Source organism: Empidonax traillii, unplaced genomic scaffold (genome assembly GCF_003031625.1).
Source record: "Empidonax traillii isolate 1590-97213 ecotype Southwest subspecies unplaced genomic scaffold, ASM303162v1 scaffold717:size860381, whole genome shotgun sequence".
Lineage (NCBI taxonomy): Eukaryota > Metazoa > Chordata > Aves > Passeriformes > Tyrannidae > Empidonax > Empidonax traillii.
Window position 1 is genome coordinate 702,011 of NW_020955910.1, and position 12,595 is coordinate 714,605.

Here is a 12,595-nt window from a genome sequence, read left to right on the forward strand (position 1 = left end):
TCCTGCTCACCCCGATATTCCCTGCTGGCACGGGACAGGGCCCTGCTATAAGGAAGAACTTCATGGACCTTCCTGGATTTTTGGGACCAGGAAAAACCCGTCGGAGAAGAGGCGGTGGCGTGGTCCCCCCGCAGCCGGCGCTGCCCCGCTGTTTGATGTGGGACCTGGCCTGGGCGGCCTCGCCACGCCGGCTCCGCGCTGTCATCCCCACTAAATAAAGCCCAGCACAATTGCCTGCTTGTTTATTAATTTTTGCTCCATCAAAGGCAGCTTTAATCTTCTCTCTCCCTCCTGCCACGGCCACTTGCAGTGTGCACCGTGTGCCATGGCTTGGGATGGGACAGCGGATCTGCGGGTCTGACCCTGCTCCAACACCAGCGATTCCAGTGCAACTTCACCCATCCCTGAGCCCACACGATGCTCCCAGGCTGGAGGTGACCACCAGCTCCACATGCACCACCAGTTTGGGTGGATTTTCCCACTTTTTCCTTGATACTAATATTATAAAAGCAGCCCAACCCTTCCCCAGGGAGGGAGGATTTTCCCCTCTGGGATTTACAGACCCTGCTGCCCTTGCTGTGGGTCCAGGGTTCACCTGGCACATGACTGCACAAATCCTGCTCTTTGGAGAAGGGCAAGTGATTTTCCCAACCAGCTGTTGTCCTTCTTTGATCCTGCTTTCCTCCCTCCCTCCTTCCATCCTGAGTGTTGGGTTATTCTCTGCCACATCCCTTGCTGAGGACTTGGCATGCCCAGCATTTTTTTTTTCCGTTGGAAAGCTCCTCTGCAGCTCCATGGACACCTCCACGTGCTGTCCTCATGGTCCGCACCTCCTCAGGGCACGGACCCCATGGACTGGAGGGTCCCTCCAGGAGCAAAGGGGCTGCTCTTTCCATAGGGCCCTGTCCCCTCAGAAGACGGCACGGTGTTGGCACAGGGCACGGAGCAGGGAGCAGGGCCGGCGTCTCCCGTCCTCAGGCCGCGCCTGCCCTGAGACGCGGCCGAGCTGCTCCGTGGCTCGGGGCCACGACCTGGCGCCACGCACGGCCCTGCCGGAGCCGGCAGCACCTCGCGGGAAGCGGCTGGTGCCGGGGCTGGCTCCAGCCTCTCCAAAAATCCAGCTGAACGGGACAGGCCTCTCCGCAAACCCGTCGGGCCGCATTCAGCCGCGCGGAGCCGGCGTTCGCGCGCCGCCGGCCGCCCGTGTGCCACGCTCGGTGGCTGCTGGAAACTCGCTGCTGAGGACATTCCCTGCGTGCCCCAGATCCCAACACGGCCATGGCACCGAGGTCCCCCACGTGTGCCATGGTGGCAGGTGTCCCAGCCCATCATCCCCCCATTGCCACCGCCACAGGTTGGGGCTGCCGTGTGTAACAGGTCTCTGCAGCCCGGAGCCAGTGTGGAGCAGTTTTCTCAAACGAGGGCAATTAAAATAATGGGAAAATGGAAAGTATTTGTCAGGGCTCTGCAGTGGCAGAGAGGGAAGGCGCCGTGGTGAGTCAGCCCTCCAAGCCAAAGCCCCAGCGCCAGGTAAACAAGCTGAAAACCAGGAGGTGTTAGTCACCGGCTCTGGCTGCGCCGGCCCCAGCCCGGGAAGGGCATCGGAAAAGCCCTCCAGCTCTGGGAACGGGTTTGGTGCCACCAAACCCCACCAGAGAGATGAGAGCAACACACCCTGTCACGGTGTGGAGATCCCGCCAGGACCATCCATTGCCTCTGCTCGCAAGGGTGTACCGGGATGGGGACGTGGTGCTTGTGGCTGTGCCGTGTTTTGCCAGCAAAGCTGTGATGCAGCACATTTTTCCGCAGGGCCGGGCGCTGCCGGGGCAGGAGAGGACAGCCAGGTGCTCCTCCCGGGTGGCCATCGCTCCCCACGGGACCTTGGGCAAGTCATTTAATCCCTCTGTGCCGCCACCTCGCCGTCATTACGGTGGAGCCAGACGGATGGATGCCCAGGGGAGAGAGCAGGAGTCGTTGTTTAAAGCCAGCAAGCCCTGTGATCCCCTCTGGATCCAGGCTGGGACACAGTGGCACCTCTGAGGGCTCCCATCCTCCTGCCCTGCTCCAACCTGTAGGATGCTGGATGCAGGTCCTCAAGCCACTCTGTGTCTTTTAAGGGTGAAACCCACAGGTTAGAAATCCACATAGAGTGAAAAACACCCTCGCAGGTGGAGGATGCAGCTTTCATGGAGCTGGAAAAGAGCACGAGGATGGTCCAGAGCAGGTTTCACACACACACACAGAGGCTTGAGCTTCTCCTACAAGCTACAGTAAATCCTCTCCCACCAAGCAGAGCTTTCCTCTTGTCCAGAGATGCCAAATGTCTGTGAGTTCATACTCTTCTGCTACAACTGATTAATTACCCTTCCAGTTGGGTTATCAGTGGGTCCTGTGGCTGCTGCTGCCATTGAACCTCGCCATACTTTAGCAGGAAAGATCAGTATCTTTTGTTCCCATATGTGTCTCCCCACCTTTAGGCTGGGCCCTGCCTGGCGGGCTGGGCAGAGGGGAGCCCCCTGTGATCCCCTCTCACCTCAGCATCCCTGCTAAAAACATCATCCCATGCAAATTCGGGTCCCCTCAGCCTCCTCCATCACTCGCCCCTTTGGCCACCACCCCGGAGCTGCCAGTGCAGCCGTCGGATGTCTGCTCTGCTGACTCCATATAATGCAAGTTTTACAAATGGAAATGTCACATGGCCCTAAATTAAATACTTTGGAGAAACCCATTATAATGCAGCAGCACAATTAGCTTTATCAGCCAGCCCAGAGTCATGCCAAAAACCAAAGCCGACTCACTTGACAGGAGCTGCCATCCATGAAACCAAGCTAACGACCTTAATTATATTTTTAGCTTCTAATTTTTGGCTGACAGTATCCCCAATTACCCAGCCCATAATTTGTGCAGGGACTGCGATCAGCCTTACCTGGTCTGTAATTCCCAGGGTCAGCCCTTTTATCCCTTTTAAATATTAGACTCCCACTGGCTGCCCTCCAGCTCTCTGGAATTTCCCCAGGGTTTTTAGTGTTAAAAATTAGCAGCAGAGCTCCTGGGCAGGCTGCAAGTCCCTTCCTGAGAGGGTCCTGCCAGGAACGCCTCTCCTGAGAAAACCCAGTGGTGTCAGGGATGGGGACAGGGAGTTGTTCCCACCAGGTTAAAGCTCCACGTAATCTGATCAGCTGCTCTGACCAAAGATTGCTCTTTGACTCATCTCCCTTATCCGCCACCCACGCTTTACACCTCAGCACACAGCCCTGGCACTGAACCCTCCTTTCCCTGCTCCTTCCCTACGCCTTTGTAGGGTTTCATCCTCGCTTCCACGCCAGCCCTCAGCCAAAACAGGTCCTTTTCTGTCTGCCTGTCCTCGCTCTCCAGATGGCTACCAGGTTTGGGGAGCCAGCCCTGAGCACAGCCTGGTTTTTGGTAATGCTCCCCTTTCCTGATCTGTGCCAGGTTTTGGCAAGGAGGCTCTTTCAGCATCACCCTGATGATGAGCAGGGACACCTCTGGAGCCTGGGTCGCCCCAGGTCTCACCACAGTGGCTGTGAGAGTCAGACCCTTGGCACAGGCACTGGAAGTGTCCAAGGCCAAGCTGGACAGAGTTTGGAGCAACCTGGTCTCGTGGAAGGTGTCCCTTCCCATGGCAGGGGGTTGGAACAAGATGAATTTTAAAGTCCATTCCAACCCAAACCATTCCATGGCGCTGTGATCCCCCTTAGCCCCTGGCCTGGCTGGCGAAGGCAGGGCCGGGGTGTCCAGCTGGAGGATTTTGGGGCTGCAAGGGCAGCCAGAGCACCAGCACCCAGCAGGAGCCGGGCTGGGCTGGCCAAGGGTGCCATCTCCTGGGGACAGCCCCACACAGCCGGGCCCAGCATCGCACCCGGCTGCGGGACAGGCACCTCTGGGTGCAGGACTGGGGGAGCTGGAGCTGCACCCCGAGGCTCCCCATCCACCCAAGTGCTGCCATGAGCTCCTGGCTGGGGCACTGCAGGCAGGGCAGGCAGGCAGGGCGGCTGGAAACGTGGCCACAAGCACACCGTGGTGGTTCTCCCCGAGTGTGTGGGTGCAGATCCTGCACAGACACCCGGCGTATCTTCATGGATCCGGCTGTGCACCAAGAAACCAGGCAGTGTTGGTGGCTGTTTGCACCACCAACCCCGTGAGTTGGGTCACGTAGTGGCTCTGTTTGCCACGAGGCATCGGTGGCACCGACAGGACAGGGATGACGGCCAGGCAGGGCCTAGGGGACGGGCACATCTGACTCCAGAGTGTCCGAGGGGAATTTGGGTGACAGGAATGAGTCCTCAGCAGCCGTGCTCGGAGCCATCTGCGCCCAACCCAGCCCTGCAGTTGGCAGTTTCGACCCTAAAGGGCTCCTCTTCCCCTTCCTCCCCTCACGGCCCCTTTTCTCGGGTCCCAAAGGGAACACGTGTGCGAGCAAATGCCTTGGCCGAGGTGCAGGGACTGCAAAAGGCAGATGGGCTGGGGGGAGGCTGGGAGGGAAATATCCTGGCAAAGCTGCTCAAAGGGAAGGCAAAGAACCCGCCAAAATTTTCAGAGCCAAACATTATCCACCCTGTCTGCCTGTTACCTGCAGCTCTCCTTGCAGCACTGCCACTGGGGCAAGAGCCCTGAGGAAAAATACATTTTATTGTTGGGACAAACTGGGTTCTATCATCCCAAACAGATTGTGGCACCACTGCAGCCATGAGCAGATGGGCCCTGAAGGAGGCAAAACAATGTGGGGGGATGCAAAGCCATGCAGATGAATCCAAAGGGATGCATCGCACTGGGAGGATGCATGGGGAGCTGCTGATTGATGCTCTGGGGAACCAGTGAACACAGCAAAGGGAAGGTTTAACTCAGGAACCCAGAGCAGGGGGCTGGAGGCTGCTGCCTGATCCCCTTATGGGCACAGGGACAAACCCAGGCAGGGCAGAGCAGCAGCCACCACCTTGGCTGTGAGGTGGCAGCTCACGGGGGACCAAGTCTGGAGGTGTTTGAGAGCCACACAGCAACCCCAGGGGCTGTGGGAGGGGTGATGCTGTTTGGGGCACAAAGGGTCAGACCTTGGGGCTCCAGTCCAGCACACACCAAGAATTCTAAAGCAGAAACCACACTGCCTGATCCCTGCTCAGCCAGGAGGCACAAACCACCCCCAAGTGCTTCTCACTTCCCTCTTGAAGGCTCACCAGGGTGGAAACTGCAAGTCTCTGGCTGCTATTTAAAGAGGTGAGTTTCCCCTGCAGAACCCCGAGAGCTGGAGGGCTCAGGCCATTGCTCCAGGGCCACTGTTCAGGGTCCATGCTTTGCCACACTCAACCAGCCCAGGCAATGCCAAAATCACAATTTCCTTCACCATCAGCTCTATCTCTGCATGGAAAAGGGCCCCAGGCTCTGCCCTCTGCCCGGGCACAGCACGAATGGGATGACTCTGCACGTGGACAGCCACCAGCTGCCTGCAAAGGTGCATTTTGCCCCCAAGCCCTCATGCCACACGATCCCCCTTCCAGTGCCTCTGCCTTCCACTCCCTCCCAGGACACTCCACGCATCTTCCCAGTGGGGGAGACTCAACCCCAGAGCAATCCCACCCCTTTCACCAGGTGCACAGCCACGCACGTGGCACAGTGCAGGAGCTGCAGAGTCCCCGTGGCCACGGTGCCTCCTCTCCTGGTCCTCGCTCCAAGCCCTGCGGTCCATGGGATGGTGCTGATCTCCCTCCCTCCTGCAGGATGCAGGATGTGATGGGCCACATCCAGCCTTGGGGTGCTGCACTCCTCTGCTCTGGGCTTTGTTCCCCGTGAGAAGGTTTCAGCTTCTGATGTCCCTGCAGTGGACAAGGTAGGAAAACATTCTGATGAGTTGCAGCTCCCCATGGCGAGCACAAAGCAGGAGTTTTTGAACCGAGCAGAAAAAAACCCTTGGTGCTGCTCCACTGACATTTATAGTAACAGGTATTGCTGTTTCCTTCCTCATTCAGCAGTTTCTGCAGAAAGGTCCCTCTGGACTGAGCTGAGTCACTGCTCCACCGTGCTCCCAGCACCCCGTGCCCCTTCCCTGCATCACAGACACGGCACAGCCCTGCCCAGCACCTCTGCAGGAAATGGAGAATCCTCTGGAGGCTTCCAGCAGCACAGCTGGAACAGCTCTTTAACACTGTGAAACCAAGCTGTGTTATTCATGTCTTGTGCCTTGAGCCCAGTCAGGACCTTGGTTGTCCACACAGGACACAGCACAGCTCTACTGCCTCCCAGACATGGACACACCAGAGAAAATCAGTGCTTAAAGCATCTTATTGTGGCCCACGAGATGAACTGTGAGCAGGAGACGAAACAGTGGTGTGGGCTGAGCACCCTGTGGACAGGGAAAGGATGGATGCCCCAAGCGGTGCTTGGATCCAGCAGCTGCCTCCTCCACAGGGCAAAACATGGAAGAAAATATCCCAATGGCACAGGCTGCCCAGGGCAGTGGTGGAATCCCCATCCCTGGAGGGATTTAAAAGACATGTAGATGTGTCATGACACGGTGAGAGGTGAACGTGGCAGTGCTGGGTTAAGGTTGGACTCGATGGCCTTAGAGGTCTTCTCCAAACTTAATAATTCCGGGATTCTGTTGCAGCCAGGTGATCCAAGGGCAGGTGCAGCAGAGCCCCTGCCCCTCCAGGCCCCTCTGAAACGTGGCCACCTGGCCCAGGACACCTGTCCCTGCTCCTGGTGACACATCACCCCGCAGTGTCCCTCCCACCCTGGCCCCGCTCTCCCTGCAGCCCAGGGACCCCGAGGAGCCAATGCAACTGCTGCGTGTGCGGCCCATTTGCATGGAAGGGATAAGGGGAAACCCCAGGAAATGCTCAGCCCAGGCATTAATCAAATCGGTCTCTAATAATAAACCCCCCCCAAGCCATGCAGAGGCCCGAGGCTGGAGCTCGTGGTGCCATGGCAGGAGCCGAGGGGGATTAGACACACCGGGGGAGTCAAACGTGAGTAACCCCATCAAGGGGCTGCACGGGGAGATGAGGGTGAGGGGCTGGTCTGTGCCAGGGCCTGGGGCTTGGTCACGTTCCCTGAGTGCTGGCAGGGAGTGGAGGGTCTCCTCAGGTCCTTGCTGGAGGAGCAGAGCCACCAGAAAGGGCTCCCGCCCTGCTGAAGGGGTCAGTGCTGTGGGGCTGGAGATGGAATCACAGAATGGTTTGGGTTGGAATGGATCTCAAAGCTCATCTTGTTCAACCCCCCTGCCACGGGCAGGGACATCTTCCACTATCCCAGGTTGCTCCAAGCCCTGTTCAACTTGGCCTTGGACACTTCCAGGGAAGTGTGGGAAAACAAAGCTTCTCCGGGCAACCTGTGCCAGTGTCTGACCACTCTCACAGGGAAGAATTTCCTTCTAATGACTAAATCTACCCTCCTTCAGCCTAAAGTCATTCCACCTTGTCCTATGGTCAATTGATGCTTGGAATATGGGATCCATGGGGAATTCAGGGTACTCTAATCGATGGAGAGATGGAGGGGCAGATGCCCCTGGCTCTGCTGGAAAACCCACAGCTGCAAAGCCCCGGCTGCTCCATGCTGGGAGCACCATGTGCATCTTGGGGTTCCTTGGGGGGGGGCAGCTCAGCCATGGGGCAGGATTTGTCCCAGATAGGGCCAAACATCTCCTTGGACCTGCCCTCGGAGCAGCTGGGAAGGAGGTCCACAGTCTGCATTCCCCTCGGCTTCGACACAGCCCCAAACCTCTGTTTCCCACGCAATTATCCCTTGGGAAACCCCACCTTGCGTCCAGGATGGCTGAGGCTGCCATCCCCAGGGCTCACTGCCACCCTCAAGGACTCCTGATACCCCCAAGGGCTTCCTGCCATCCCCAGGGGTCTTGTCATTTTTCTCTCTGGGTACAAAGTACCTTCAAAGAGCACTGGAAGAAACCGCCGGCCTGAGCCTCACTCTGCCCTGGGGATTATCTCCAGTCAGCTAGACAGAAAGCCATTATTTAATTTTATAGCAGTGTTAATTGAACAACTGGGAAGATAAGGCCAGCACCCCCATGCAGAGAGAGGAGTTATCCCTGGGAATGGGAGGGTTTTACCTGTGCTGCCTCAGGTAGCAGAGGAGGACACTCAACCACAGCCCCCCTGCAGGGTGGGAGATGGCAGGACAGACGGACGTGCCAAGTGCCCAACTTCTGGATGCTCCTGAGTTCCAGAGAGAGGGGAGATCCTGGTGGAGCGCGGGGGTCTGTCAGGATACAGATCCGAGCCTGGCTTTGCAGAGGCCAACTCTGCGCTGTGGCTTTGGAGAGATTTAACCTTTTTGGGCTCCATCAGCACCGGCATCGCCCCCCCCCCCTCCCCTGTGCAGGAAACAGCTGCAGCTCCTGGCACAGCTCCGCTGAGGGATGTGGTGTCCCACGAGCCCTCTCGGTCAGCAAACAGCACATGGTTCCACCACAGCCACCCCAGGCTGGGCTGGAGCTTTCCCTGCAGCTGCTCCGTGGCTGCAGACCCCGCGTGTGGCACAACACGGCACAGTGTTAATCATCAGCCAGCTCACCCCTCCAAGTGTGAGCTGTTGACCAGATTTTGGGGCTGCTGAGGGCTGCTGGTGCCTTGTTTCTTGGGTGTCCTTGGCATCACACCCCGTGCACATGAGCAGGGGATGGTGGGGCAAACAGCCCATCACAGGGACAGGAGCACGTCCCCCTCTGGGCATCCCAGGTGGCACTGAAGCTCTCCTGGGGACACGTCCCTCCTGCTGCTTCAGGGAGCCTTACACGCCAGACGGGGTTTCACTGTGATGCCGTAACACCCACGAGAGACGTCAGAAATGACACACGAACTACCCCGGAGCCACAGAGGGATTCAGAAGTTTCCAGAACTAAAATTCGTTTCAGAAAACGTCACCAGTGCTCCCTCGGGTCGTGTTTCTGGCTCCCCTAGAATGGGATGAGGTGGCTGCAGAGCAGCCCTGTGGTGGCTCCCCGTACCCACCTGTGCCTCTCGTTCCGCAGCCATGGATGGGACGCGTGTGGGCCGGGATGCCATGAACAACTGCACCGACCAGGAGTACTGGGACACCCTCGTTTCCCGGTGCATCCCCTGCAGCCTCGTGTGTGGCCAGCCCACGGCCAGGAGGTGTGATGCCGTGTGCGGTGAGTGCCGGCCAGGCAGGCACGGGAACCACGGGGCTGTTCTGGGATGGAGCAGGCAGGGATGGGGCGAAGCTGGCAGGAGGGATCAGACCCTGGGATGAACCCCAGGGTGGGCTCTGAGCCAGCTCAGCTTACCAGAGCTTTGAGCCAAAAATGAGGGGCTCATTTTTGGCTCAAAAAATGAGGCAAAATGTCACAAAAATGCAACAGTTTCCCAGCAATGGGCTGGGGCTGGCACTGGCTCAGCACAGACCAGGACGGAGTTGCTCACTACACTGCTTGCTCCCTTTTAGGGTCACAGGGCTGCATCAACGCTCATGTCCCCCCCTGGTGTCACCCCACCCTCCAAAGGCAGGGCCTGGTGAGCCATCAGGTTCAGCTGATGTGGATAATGATAAACCCAAGCTGTAGGTCTGTGAGGCTGAATCGTGGGCCCTGAGCTGGGACAGGCAGTGAGGTGTCCTGATAACAGGCAGGGAGGAGGAGAAGGGACAGATGTACTTTGCACCCAGACCCTCAGCAGGGCCCCTTCCCTCTCTCCTGAGCCACAGTCTGGGATGGCTCCACCCTGTCCTAGGGCTCAGGGGACACAGCCCTGCACATGCAGCCACCAGTCACGTCTCTCTGTTGAGGATAAAGATGCCATCCCCACCATCCTGAGCCAGGGCTTGGGCAGGTTTGTCCCAAAAAGCTGTGCAAGCCCCAGGGCAGGAGCAGCTCTTAGGCCAGCAACCAGGAGCTCCCAGCTGCAGGTGGGTACAGTTGGCTGCAACCATTCCCAGCAGATGCCTTTCCCCAGCCTTTCACCATCCCAGCAGATGCCTTTCACCATCCAGCCACACAGCACCCCAAATCCCGTGGATCTGTCACCCTGCCAGCCCTGGAGAGGTTGTCTGTGGTTATGGCAGTGCATCATCCTCTCATGACTCTGAGTCCCAGGGGTGCTGGGAGGGTGGTTTGGGAGCCTTGTGTGGGAGGATGTGCTGAGGACAGCGTGTTCATCTCCCTCCTCTCCTGCAGAGTCCATGGACTGCAACAAGACACCTGGATTCTACTACGACGAGCTCGTGAGAAGCTGCATCGAGTGCAGCACGGTCTGTGGGCAGCACCCCAAGGAATGTGCCCCATCCTGTGAACGTGAGTGGGATGGGGGTAGGACCCCAGGGCTGGGCTGGGCTGGAAGAGGAGCCGGGGTACAGGACTGAAGTTGAGGAAGGGGCAGCAAAGCCCACCCTGCTCTTCATCCTGGTTGGGGCTGGACTTTTGCATGCTGCCATTCTACTGGGACTGGGGAAAGGCAGTCAGGGTATCTCTTCCCCCATTTCTCCATCCTACAGTGCCTTTTCACTGTCTTGTGCTGGTGTTTTACAGGCCTGTCAGCTGCAGATCCCACCCAGCTGAGCCACCCCCAGCCCTCAAGGAGGGGGGAGTGAGAAGGGACAGGTAGATCCCAAGATCTCCAAGCCCCACATGGGGGTTGAGACAGTGAAATGATCCCTGGAGGTGGGGGAAGGCTGGGCATGGGGTGTGGGAAGGGATCTCCTCTATCTCACCCTGGAAGAGAAATTCCAGCAGACAGAGGGGATACAGAGCTGCTCTCAGATCCTTTCCCAGTGGAGAGCACAAGTGCTACCAGCCCTTTCCGTGCCAAAAAGCCAGTGAGGGAGGCACGTACCCCAGGGGTGTGTGAGCTCACCCATCTCTGCCCGACCCGCAGCCTCTCCCCCGTCGCCCGAGGCCGTGCTGGAGCAGAAGGCGTGTACGGAGCAGGAGCCGTGGCTCGTGGTGTATCTGCTGCTGGGGCTCTGCCTCTGCGCCCTCATCTGCTCCCTGCTCCTGGGCTGGACACACCTGCGCAGGAAGGGAGAGGTGGGCTCCTGCCACGCCGGCGCTGGGACCTGCCACTGCAGGGAGGACTCTGCCAAAGGTGGGTGCTGGATGCCCTGGGGAGAGTGGGAGAGCGTGGGGAGCCTGTGGTGGGCAGGCTCAGGCTCCCAGGCGCTGCTAGGGGGGCAGGAAACAGAGCCAGGTGCTAACAGGGAGAGGGAGATAAAGTAAAGCCGGCGATGGGCAAAGCGGTTCAGCCTGAGCCTGGAAGAGGAGCAGGACTGGAGCCCTGTGCCCAACCCCCTCCATAACCCCCTTCTCCATCACTCCCCACAAAGTCCCAGGCACAGCTTCCTGCTGCCACACGGGGCTGGAGCTGCACCGTCCCCCAGCCCCTGAAAACCCCTCAGCTAACACAGTTTCTTTGCAGATCGGCTGGTGGAAGCGGGCAGCGTCGGTGAGGGGTTCACTGGCAGCAGAGTCCCAGGGCCAGTGGAAACCTGCGGCTTCTGCTTCCCTGGAAACGGCTCTGCTGTGCAAGAGATCAAATCCAGCCACAGCGCCTCGTGTCACGCCGGTGAAAGAGCTGCTCCCTCCTGCACCGGGATCTGCAGCACGGGATGTGCTGGGGCCGTTCCCAGCCCTGATGACGGACACTTCAAGATCATTTGTTCCCCTTCCCAAGAGAAGACACCCATGGTGTGACCGCAGTGGGTGTTCCTGCACAGGCTCAGAGTGGAGGGGTGCTCCCTCTGCCCCCAAAACACAGCTGCTTCACCCTCTGCTGCCAGTGACTGTACCAGCTGCTACCCGGACTGGCCGACCCAGCCCAGGCTTTGCCAGGGCCTGAAGGATAAAGTGAGGGCCAGAGGTTGCACAGGGCTCTTTGCTCCCACTCAGGAAGTTAAATTCTCATTATTCTTGTGCACTCCCAGTGAGTGACAGAAGTCACTTCCCATTTAGCAGTATCTGATTTTATCCTCCCACATGACCTCCGTAGACGTCCCGGCCATCTCGTGGGGGCATCTTCATCCTCCCACCATCAGTGACACTTTGTCCCTGCAAAGGATCAGAATGTGCCATCCACCAGTCCCCATGGAGAGCTCACCTTTTCCTGCTTGGAATCTCTGCTGTGCACCAGAACAATTTACAGCAGCGCTGTAAATATCTCAAATGCGGACTTAGATCCAAGGAGTTCCTGGCTGAAGTCGCAAGGATCCAGTGTGGAAAGCTCCACTGCCAGCTTCCAGCACTGCTTGGGAGGGGAGGACAGGTCAGTGGAGAAGGTGAGGCTTTACCTCATGACAGGACATGATGCTGCACACGAGGAGCTGGGACAGGCACCAAAACCCTCAGTGGAATTGGGTTTAAATGTGGAAGCTCACCCAGGGCTGAGAACTTACTAAAACACTGGATCTACCTATGTTTGCTTTGGGTTACTCCAAATAGCTGGTGAAAGTCAGGAACCAGCTGGAGATTGAGCTGCTTCAAGGGAGTATTTTTATCTGACCTGGCTTTGAAAGCTACCACAGAAAAACAGGGATTTCAACACATGAAGTTCTCATCTCCACTAAAGGAGGGTATAGACATTTTTTGCTTGGCGAGGAATTGCTCCTGGTAGGAGCT

At 58.1% G+C, this 12,595-nt stretch overlaps 1 protein-coding gene across 1 annotated transcript; it reads left to right on the forward strand.

Moving 5' to 3' along the window:
- Positions 1-6,950: 6,950 nt before the first annotated feature.
- On the forward strand, positions 6,951-11,960 carry TNFRSF13B (TNF receptor superfamily member 13B). Its single transcript, XM_027900326.1, has 5 exons — positions 6,951-6,980; positions 9,002-9,142; positions 10,163-10,279; positions 10,860-11,069; positions 11,400-11,960. The coding sequence occupies exons 2-5, from the start codon at positions 9,004-9,006 to the stop codon at positions 11,672-11,674; spliced, it is 741 nt and encodes a 246-aa protein (XP_027756127.1). The 5' UTR covers positions 6,951-6,980; positions 9,002-9,003; the 3' UTR covers positions 11,675-11,960.
- The last annotated feature ends 635 nt before the right edge of the window (positions 11,961-12,595 follow it).

Bases quoted from the DNA above. Each gene is read 5' to 3' on its own strand.
- TNFRSF13B (XM_027900326.1), top strand. From the start codon at position 9,004: ATGGATGGGACGCGTGTGGGCCGGGATGCCATGAACAACTGCACCGAC. The intron at 10,280-10,859 runs GTGAGTGGGATG...CCCGACCCGCAG, and splicing joins ATGTGCCCCATCCTGTGAAC to CCTCTCCCCCGTCGCCCGAG. The intron at 11,070-11,399 runs GTGGGTGCTGGA...GTTTCTTTGCAG, and splicing joins CAGGGAGGACTCTGCCAAAG to ATCGGCTGGTGGAAGCGGGC.